General features: G+C 36.9%; 2 protein-coding genes across 3 annotated transcripts; one reads left to right on the forward strand and one right to left on the reverse strand.

Moving 5' to 3' along the window:
• Positions 1-1,341: 1,341 nt before the first annotated feature.
• Positions 1,342-3,661, reverse strand: LOC114822910 (probable flavin-containing monooxygenase 1). Of its 2 annotated transcripts, none has more exons than XM_070822457.1 (5): positions 3,168-3,661; positions 2,817-3,054; positions 2,510-2,664; positions 2,061-2,422; positions 1,342-1,878 (listed from the first exon to the last, which is right to left on the reverse strand). In XM_070822457.1, the coding sequence occupies exons 1-5, from the start codon at positions 3,603-3,605 to the stop codon at positions 1,533-1,535; spliced, it is 1,539 nt and encodes a 512-aa protein (XP_070678558.1). In that variant the 5' UTR covers positions 3,606-3,661; the 3' UTR covers positions 1,342-1,532. The 2 variants fall into 2 exon arrangements, with proteins under 2 accessions (XP_070678558.1, XP_070678557.1); XM_070822456.1 differs by having other exon boundaries at positions 2,510-2,685; positions 3,168-3,659.
• A 4,085-nt stretch (positions 3,662-7,746) lies between these two features.
• LOC139196166 (uncharacterized) lies at positions 7,747-9,564 on the forward strand. The gene is made up of 2 exons (XM_070821833.1): positions 7,747-8,059; positions 9,488-9,564. Exons 1-2 carry the CDS (start codon positions 7,747-7,749, stop codon positions 9,562-9,564), a joined length of 390 nt encoding a protein of 129 aa, XP_070677934.1.
• The last annotated feature ends 375 nt before the right edge of the window (positions 9,565-9,939 follow it).

Raw genomic sequence — 9,939 nt, forward strand, 5'->3', positions numbered from 1 at the left:
GAAGGAAGGTGACCCTCCGTGTTGGAGGATCTCATTTTTTATTGCTATCTTGTTATTCTGAGCCTTTAGCTTCTCAACTTTAGCTTGAAGAGCGAGCTTATTTCCTTCCTTCTTTCGTTGCTTCGCACTAAGTGCAAGATAAGTGTCATTCTGTGTGTCGTGGCTTCCTTCGCTCCCCGTATTGGAGAGGGATGCCTGGTCAAAAGAGAGTGTACGAATGGTGGAAACCAGCTTGACAAAGTTGAAGAGAGTGGGAATAAGGGTCATTCCCACAGACGGCGCCAAATGTTGATGCATAAAATTTGCGAGGACTTTGGTACAACAGAAAGTGTTAAGTTTGTGACCTTCGCTAGATTGCTCCAGTCACTAGTGTGGATAAGTATGTAAATGGATAGAGACAGGGAAGCAAACATAAGATATACATGGTTCACCCAGATTGACTACGTCCACGGAGTAGAGGAGTTCTCATTAATTGTGAAGGGTTTACACAAGTACATAGGTTCAAGCTCTCCTTTAGTGAGTACTAGTGAATGATTTAGTACAAATGACATTAGGAAATATTGTGAGAGAATGATCTCCTTTTATAGAAAAGAGTCTCTAGCTTTGTTCTGACTTTGACACGTGTCATGCTGTGATTGGCCTCAGATGTTGACACGTGTCGCACTGTTATTGGCCTCTTGGTTGGAGGGAAACTCTTGTGGATCCTTGACGGTATAACGTTGACCAGTACTCAGTAGTTTCGGAATTGGTCAAGTATGGTACAAACAAAGTTTGGCATAAATTATTTTGGATCTACCAAACTATCATATTTCAAATTTTTTGTTTTGTTTTTTACTTATAATCTAACAGTCATGCTGAAATGAGATCAAATCTAACACTAAAAAAAAAAAAGATTCGACGGCCCAAAAATAAATCTAACATCTAAAATAATTAAAAAAGATTATTTAAATCAAATTTAACTTAAAACTTTATGAATATTGTATGATTTTTAATTACTTATCGGAATTTAAATATTTTTAGATTAAAATGTTCTTAAAAATAATTAGTATAATCTACATAAATTTTATTTTCAAAAAAGTTACCGCAAAAAAAAATTAAGTTAAAATCATTATTTAATAATTTTGAGTTAAAATTTTAAGTAATAAGGATTGGTAAAGAAAATCAGTTTTCTGGATTGTGGCTTAAAATTTTTTGGCTTAAATTTTTAAGCTTTATCCCCAAAGTTGCAGGTGGAGTTTTAATACTACAACCCCTTTATTGAGTTGCTTCAAATTAAATTGCTTCAAATTAAAGGGGACAGAATTTAACCCCATTTGCATGCTTTCTTTTCGGTTGGAAATATAAAATGCAAATCAGGAACAAAACCGTCATCTTAGTTTAAAGATACATTGCCTGAATACAACGACGGGTTCAACATAAACTTTTATGCAACAAAATATAAGTGCCTGAATACAACGACGGGTTCAACCATGAGCTTTTATGCAGCAAAATACAAGGAAAACTAATCTTTTATTATGTTGCTGTTGACCATTTCAAGAGGAAGCATAATCCATGGGGCCATAAGGCTCAAACAATTCAGCAAAGAGTCCCTTCTTTCTTTTGGGGTTCCATCCCATGTCCTTGCACAACTGGTCATTGTACCACAGATGAAGGGCACCGATGCATGATCTCCGGTAGTATTGGCTGGAAGCATATCGCTTCGCGTATGCGTCCCATTTTTCCACATCTTTCTCCATCTCTTTTATGCTTGGTAGCTTAAATGTGCCTCCGAGAAGCTCCGCTAGCCATCTGCATCTCATCTCGGAGGTGTATAAGTTCGAAATACTCTCGGAGAATCCAATCACAGCTAGCTGTGGAATTCTTCCATGTATGCATTCCCTGATTGAAGTAAAATCATACATAAGATTTCCTATTCAAATGTTGTAGCTAATAAAGATACCTTACAGAAACATTTGTGCCACATTTACAGATCACACGTCATTCGAAATTAAGACTCAAATAAAGTTGTTATCTAAGATATGTGATCAGTAATGTGGTACGGTCTATGAAAGGGGCTTAACCTGTAAAGGGGTAATATGGACTTTGGCGAACCGAGGATGTAGTCCTGAAAGGTGGGAGACACAAACATGTCCTTGAGCTTTTTCTCACCCCTAAACCCAGTAGCCAATATGATCAAATCTGACTTCACAGGGGAGCTTTCACCATTAACCAGAATCCCTTCTTGGCAAAAGCCAAAGCCGCAGGGAGACTTTTTCAGTATGATGCTTCCCTCTCGGACTCGATCAAAGAACTTTTCCGGTACTGTTGCGATCATACAAGAACTGATTTCTTGAAGGAAACTGTGCTTAGGTACCATTCCATACTTGGCTAAACCAAGCTTCTTATTTATATAGCTTTCGACAAATTTCGAAAATCCCCATCTCTGTTCAATCCTTATAAGTTTTGTTAGTTTATCTATAAGCATCACAATCAAATGGCATAATTAGGGTTAGCAAAAAATGAAGTTTACCACAGGTGAAAGAATGGTTGCAAGGAGACTGAGCAGGATGCCTTCACCGGGCTTGTGTACCAAGAGCTCCGAGAAGCGATTGAAGTATAAGTATGCGATGGGAAAGCCCCATGGAAGATAGTCAGGAAGATTCCAGTGTTCTGTCTTGTACAACACTGTACATGGATTTGCAACCCCTGAATATTACCAACTATTGAATTAAGGGAAAATGCAACACAAACAGTCTATAAAAATGGTCAAATTATTGCTGAGCTACTTCTTGGACTTGTGTAATGTGGCATTTAAATTCTCAGTTTAGTATAATTACCATTTGTGTTTGAGCACTCCATTGCAATGTCCATTGCAAATTTCTGAAATCCCACAACAGTTACTTGCTTTCCTTCCACAAATTTAGCTGCGCTTTCGTAATCCATGTCCGCATAATTCATGGAGTGTATAACCTCTCCATGAAATGCTTCTGGTCCCTTGTTTGGAGGGAACTCGGGAATGTTTGGAACGTCGCTGAATCGCCCGATGCAAAGGATCACAAAGTCCACCACATGAATCTGCTCATTCATACTAGATCAGTATGACTGAAATATTGATAGTTCGACAACATAATATAATTAAACTCAAAAGCATACGTATATAAATATATGCACATAATGTAAGTATGTACCTTAGTTGAAAGGCTTTGTTTGTCTTCTACAACAACCTTCCATTTCCCTCCGGAGCTGAACGGTTCTCCGGTGCCACCCCAGTGACTCCAAGCTTGCATCTCATCGCCGGATGGACCTTCATACTCAATCCCGCTCACTTTGTTGTTGAATTTGATGTGCTTGAGCAAGTCAAAATGTTGAGCATATGATTGGATGTAATTCAAAACCTGATTCTGGTCTGGGTGGCCTTCTGTCACTGAAGATGGCCATGGAAAATCAGAGAACTGGTAAAATTCTTTAGGGGTTTGGATCTTGGTAGTCTCAACAGTTTTGGTCCACACTCCCCCAATGCTGCTTGAATTTTCAAAAACAATAGGATGAAAGCCCTTTGAAAGTGTGTACTTGCAGGCAAGGAGGCCGCTAATTCCAGCTCCTATAATAGCTACCTGCTTTCCCATTTGGATACAAGTGTTCTGATCTTCTGTTTCTATGAATGGAGTCCTATTATGCGTGTATATATAAAAGGGAGGAAATGATTAAGTATTAATGTCTTGCCCACATGAACTTTTGAGGCTATATACCTAATTATCTTTGGCCTTAATTACGTAGGGGGAATCAATTTTCTAGGAATCCATCCAATCTAACACTAACGATTTTAAAATTCTCAACAAAAACGCACTACTTATTTACTTATTATTGATCATATGTGTTAAGATTTCAAAGAAAATTATAACATAAATGGGTTAAAGTCTTTCACTCAATCATATCGATATATAAAATTTTGGCATAACTAGAAGTTGAACCATGCAACATAAGTCACATTTAATTTGGTTAATTTTTTTTATATGACATTTTTGTCCTATTGACACTCCCTTCATATGGGACCACTACATAATCGGCCAAATGTGCAACCAATTCTATATCAGTCAAACAAGAGCACACTCAAGGCAATGTAGTAAACTCGGTACTTTAGGCAAGACAATACAAAGACCAATTCCAACCCAATCTCACAAAGCGATTATGATACCATGCTAAGATTTTAGAAAGATGGGTCACTATCCCACAACTAACCACACTGATAATGTCCTCTAACTTGCATCTTACTACATGCACAACACGTCATGTGGCTAATACCTTGGGCATAAAATAAACATTTTCTACGGGATCCTTGTGTGAGTATTTTACACAAAAGTCCTTAGTATAACAAGAAGTAGAACCACATATTATAAGTTAGGGTGAACTACTCATTTAGTCCTTGAATTATTACCTCATAAAAATTTAGGTCCTAACAATTTTTTGTGTAAAATAAATCCCTAAATCCCTAATTTCATCCCTACTATTATATTCAAAGCTATTTTATCCAATTTTTCATCAACTTAAGTCACATGACACATTTTAGAGGATAATACCGTCATTTTTCATATATAAGCCCTTAACGTTCCATATAGATTGCGAATCTAACGCCTCATTGACCCTTCAAAATTAACTCCATACACTACTTCTTAAAAAAAAAGTCCTTCAATTTATGAACTACCAATTTATGCTCCAAAATGTATTACATACAAGTCATGTGACTTAAATTGACGAAAATTGAATAAAGTAACTTCAGGTGACTTAAATTGACGAAAATTGAATAAAGTAGCTTCAAATTTAATATTAAGGGATGTAATTAGCATATTTTTATTAGTTTAAGGACTTATGTTACCAAAAAATAATTTAGGTTTCTAATTTTTACTAAAATGATAATTCAGAGACTGAATTGACAGTTGATTCTGTAAATTATATTTCATATTGTCAAATTTTCAATATGAGTTTTTTGTATTCTTTAATTAGAGCAAGAAGCTATGTATTAGTGTGCAGCCCCATGAAACTCTATATGGATCTTTTGATATAGACCAGTTAACCTGCAAAATAAAATAAAAACCTAGTTTTTGAATTGTGATGTTTATGCGCATTTTGCCCCTAAATTAAATTAAAATAATAATAAAAAATTTGGGCAAACGATAGTATTTACACTGAGATAGTGAGAAAATGAACTAAGCTTTAGAATGGGCTTGCACATGATAATGTGGTTCAATTTTGCTTTTGGCGAGAATCGAACCTAAAACCTCTCACTGTCAAGTGAAGAGAAATATCACTAGACTATAATACTACGTGACAAATTAAAAGAAGAATTAATTGAATTCCTAGTTTATGCATTTTTTTTGTTGTAATTTGATTTTTTAATTTTTAATCATTTCTTTGTAAACAACACTTTCAATGCACCTGTCAAAGGTAGAAGCATAGATATATATAATACAATTGTCTACCTATAACGAGGAGATTAATTGTTATCAATTATGACAAAGAAATAAACATTATATATTTATGACGGTGATATAAACTATTATTTACTTATGAAGAAGATTGACATCATTATGTACCTATACCAATTATATATAATTTGTACGTATTGTAATGATAGAAAATAGAGAATAACTAAATACATGCTAAACAGGTCATTTAGTATTACGATCTAGTGATTTTTTTTTACTTATAAGTAAGAGGTCTTAGATTCGATTCTTCCTAAAAGCAAATTTGAACCACATTATTGTGGCTCGCCTTGTGAGGTCTAACACTCTTCCACTCCTTTAGTGTAAATAATTTCGTTAGTGCTAAAAAAAAAATACCTGCTAAATGGATTGCAACAGGTATAAAATATAAAGGGCAGACTTTATATGTACGTTGATACAAGATAAGCCATGTCATCATTTGAATCAAGTTAGAGACGAGGTAAATACAAAGTAGATGACCCTTACATTCTATTTAGTGTGAAAATTGACCTTGCTAATTTACTCGGATTACGTTTTTGTTTGATATTTAGTATGAAAGTGGCCAAAATTACATTAAAAAAAAATTAGGGTTAAATATGAGTTAACCCATCAACTGAAGGGCATAATGAGAAGTTAATTGAGCGAAAAATATGATCAATGAGTTTATAGTAAAACATGAGGATTTCTCCTAAAATGTGCTTGGGAATTGGGTTAATGTGCAGCCCATGTGAACTGGGCAACATTTTACCATTACTTAATTACTCATCAACCCTAAACTCTAAACCCTATCAAACATATTCGACTTTTGGTGGTATGTACTCATCAACAATTTTTTAATTAGCACCCAATAAAATACACTACTCATATATAAATATATTCATTGAGATTGATGAATTGATGATGATAATAATACAAAGACAGTAATGCCACCGGTCAAATTTGTACAGCTCGGAGATAAGATTGTTTTTGATGAGTCGCTTCATGGGGATCCCTCGGGCCACTCCATCTTCATTCCTCAGCTCTGTGTGTTTAATCTGTCAGGATTGTGACATCTGTAACCTCAACATATGGCAACTCGGAAAACTTATCAACAGTGAAAGCGCATTGCTAAGAGCAACTCCACCCATGGAGCCTTCCCCCCTGGCAATCCACTATTGAATCCATCATTTTGAACAGTAACTGCCTTAAATAAATAGTAACTGTCATTAATGAACAGTAATTGCCATTTGCATCTCCACCCTTGGAGCTCTCCCCCCAGGCAATAGGCAATAAAATATTAGTTTTTTTGTTTGTTTAAATAATACAAAATAAAATTATTTGTAATTTCGGATAAGATTTTTTAAATCGTTCTCGTTGCGCCACATGTCATTTTATAAAAACAAACAATTATTTAGCGATGGATTTCGATAAGATTTTTATCCAATGTCATCGTGCCACGTGTCGTTATTTTTTAAAAATCTATGACGATAGATTTTGATCAGATTTTAACTCGTTCAAAATTGCGCCACGTGTCATTATCCGAAAAGATAATTATTGGAAATCGATTTCGATAAGAATTTTATCCAATGTCATCGTGCCACGTGTCGTTATCTTTTGAGAATCTTTGACGATAGATTTTGATCAGATTTTAACTCGTTCAAAATTGCGCCACGTGTCATTATCCGAAAATATAAAATTATTGGAGATCGATTTCGATAAGATTTTTATCCAATACTATCGTGCCATGTGTCATTATCTTTTCAGAATCTTTGAGGATAGATTTTGATTAGATTTTTAACGAATAACGACATGCCACGTGGCCTCATCTACAATCCGATCATTTTCTGAATCGTCCATATAATCCACCATCCATTCTCACAAATCTCACACCAATTTTCTCAACATCTCTATCTCATTATTCATAATTTCTGCTTCTTCTTCACCATCCATCCTTACAATGTCTTCTTCTTCATCAAGGATGATGTGGGAAATCGATCAGCAAGAGGAGGAATTGTTTAACCAATCTGAAGGAATGTTCAACCTTCAGATAGCCGAAAATGAGATGGAAGAGGATGAGGAGCGTAGAAGGAGAGATGATGAAACAAGAATGGCCAGAGCCTCACATTCCCGTCGAGTCATCCAGACTGTTGCTCAGATATGCAGGCCCAACCGTTCAAGAAACATTGATAGAAGCAGGCAACGACGGGGTGAAGAGCTGTTGGACGATTACTTTGTCCATAACAGTGCATTTCCTGATACATACTTCAGACGCCGTTTTAGAATGGAACGACATTTGTTCAACAGAATCATGACTGATGTTTGCAACCATGATTCTTACTTTGTGCAAAAGAAGGATGCTTGTGGTGTTATGGGTCTCCTGCCTGAGCTAAAAATCACTGCTGCGTTGCAGATGCTTGCGTATGGAGCATCTGCAGACCAAGTGGATGAGATAACGAGGATGGGGAAATCAACAATTCTTAAGGCCCTGATGAGGTTTTGCGGAGCAGTCGAATCTTTGTACACCGCAGAGTGCCTCCGAAAACCTACTCACGTGGACTTGCAAAGGCTTCTGAAGAAGGGCGAGATGCGAGGTTTTCCTGGGATGATAGGAAGCATCGATTGTATGCACTGGACGTGGAAAAACTGTCCAAGTGCATGGCAAGGCGCATATGGGGACAGAAAAGGATCAAAATCTATCATTTTGGAGGCAGTGGCATCTTTTGATACATGGATATGGCACGCCTTTTTCGGGGTTCCGGGGGCTCAAAATGATCTAAACGTCCTTGCCCAATCCCCAGTGTTCAACGACGTCCTGCAAGGAAAGGCACCAAAAGTCACGTACGTCGTCAACAGACGTAAGTACGACGGGGCATACTACCTAGCTGACGGCATTTACCCACGGTGGGAAACATTTGTCAAAACAGTGCCACGCCCGCGAAGTGCAAAGGAAAAACACTTTGCAAGCTGTCAAGAGGGGTGTAGGAAGGATGTGGAGCGTTGTTTTGGTATCCTTCAAGCTCGTTGGGCGATCGTCAGGGGTGCTGCTAGAATGTTCGATGTAGAGTCACTTCGATCCATCATGATGACGTGCGTCATTCTTCACAACATGATTGTGGAAGATGAGTTTGATTATGATGCAGTTGATGAATATGAGCCAGAACCAGACACGATGAACAATTCAAGAACACGGATATATTGTGCGCATGATGGCACCGAAGAACCCGTGCAACACGAGCCATTAGAAAGGGATGGACGTTACAATGAAAGGGTCATTCAACGATATACTGCACTTCAAAGGTCATCTATGCACAATGATCGGCAAATTGACTTGATAGAGCACCAGTGGGCATTGAAACAAGCTGAAGATACTTAAGTTTATTTAGTATGTTTGTTTGTATTTGGTGTGTTTATGTAATTTTATTTGGTGTGTTTTTTGTAGTGAGTTTTTTATTATTTCGTATGTTTATGTATTTTTATTTGGTGTGTTTTTTGTAGTGAGTTTTTTATTATTTCGTATGTTTATGTAATTTTAGTTGGTGTGTTTATGTAATTCCAATTGGTGAGTTTTATTTGGTGTGTTTTATAATTTCATTATACGTGAACAATTTGATGAATTAAAGATTCTATTATTAGGATAAATATATTACGAAATTAAATACATGTACTCTCACTTTAAATAAAGTACTAACTTCAATAAAATGGAAACAACATAAATAATAAATTACAACCCAAAGTGATTGGAAAACTATGGGCTCCGATTACAAAAGTACCCTATTCCTCACCACTTAACAAATCTGTGGTGCTAGGATCATCTTGTCTTGTTGTGCTAAGACCATCTTGTCTTGATCTCGCTTCTCTTGCACGCCTCCTTTGCACCACATCCGCTTTCTCCGACTGCCAAAAATATTTAGAATTTGGAGACATCCCTTCTAAACGCGTGTTCATAATGTCACGATCTCGTTGTGCAATTCTTTCTTCTCTACGCAACTCCCTTTCTTGCCTAAGTAGCTCTCTTTCCCTCTGTTCAGCTTGAAATGCTTGTTGAATAGCTGCAGCTTTTACCTCTTCTCTAGCCTTGTCAGCCTCATATTTCGCCAATTCCCGCGCCAACGTCAATTCACCTTGACGAGCAAGTTCTTGCATGTACTTTCCATAATTATTCTTGGAAGCACTCCCTTTCCTCTTTGAAGCCTTCTTACCTAGAAGCCTAATTGGATAACGGGTCGACCCCGACGCTTGTTCAGGAATGGGCGTTTCAGGCACTTCTTCTCCATCTTCTTCATCCACATGGGAGCCATGATCGGGTGTAGAGTGTGGAGGGGTGCTATGTACAAAGGTGATGTGTAGAGGAATGTTGTTCATGCATACTTCTGGACCAACAGACACAACTTTGAATTTAGGACAATCTTTAACAATATTCCAACATTCCCACCGGGTGAATGATTTGTTTCTTGATTTGATTTTGGCACCATACCATGCTTGTGCTTGAAGTTGCTACAAA

The sequence above is a fragment of the Malus domestica genome, chromosome 05 (genome assembly GCF_042453785.1).
Source record: "Malus domestica chromosome 05, GDT2T_hap1".
NCBI lineage: Eukaryota > Viridiplantae > Streptophyta > Magnoliopsida > Rosales > Rosaceae > Malus > Malus domestica.

Coding starts and splice junctions, on each gene's coding strand:
- LOC139196166 (XM_070821833.1), top strand. CDS start 7,747: ATGACTGATGTTTGCAACCATGATTCTTACTTTGTGCAAAAGAAGGAT. Junction 8,060..9,487: donor GATGATAGGAAGCATCGATT/GTATGCACTGGA, acceptor CTTGTTGAATAG/CTGCAGCTTTTACCTCTTCT.
- LOC114822910 (XM_070822456.1), bottom strand. CDS start 3,605: ATGGGAAAGCAGGTAGCTATTATAGGAGCTGGAATTAGCGGCCTCCTT. Junction 3,055..3,167: donor AACAAAGCCTTTCAACTAAG/GTACATACTTAC, acceptor ATGAATGAGCAG/ATTCATGTGGTGGACTTTGT. Junction 2,423..2,509: donor CAACCATTCTTTCACCTGTG/GTAAACTTCATT, acceptor AGGATTGAACAG/AGATGGGGATTTTCGAAATT.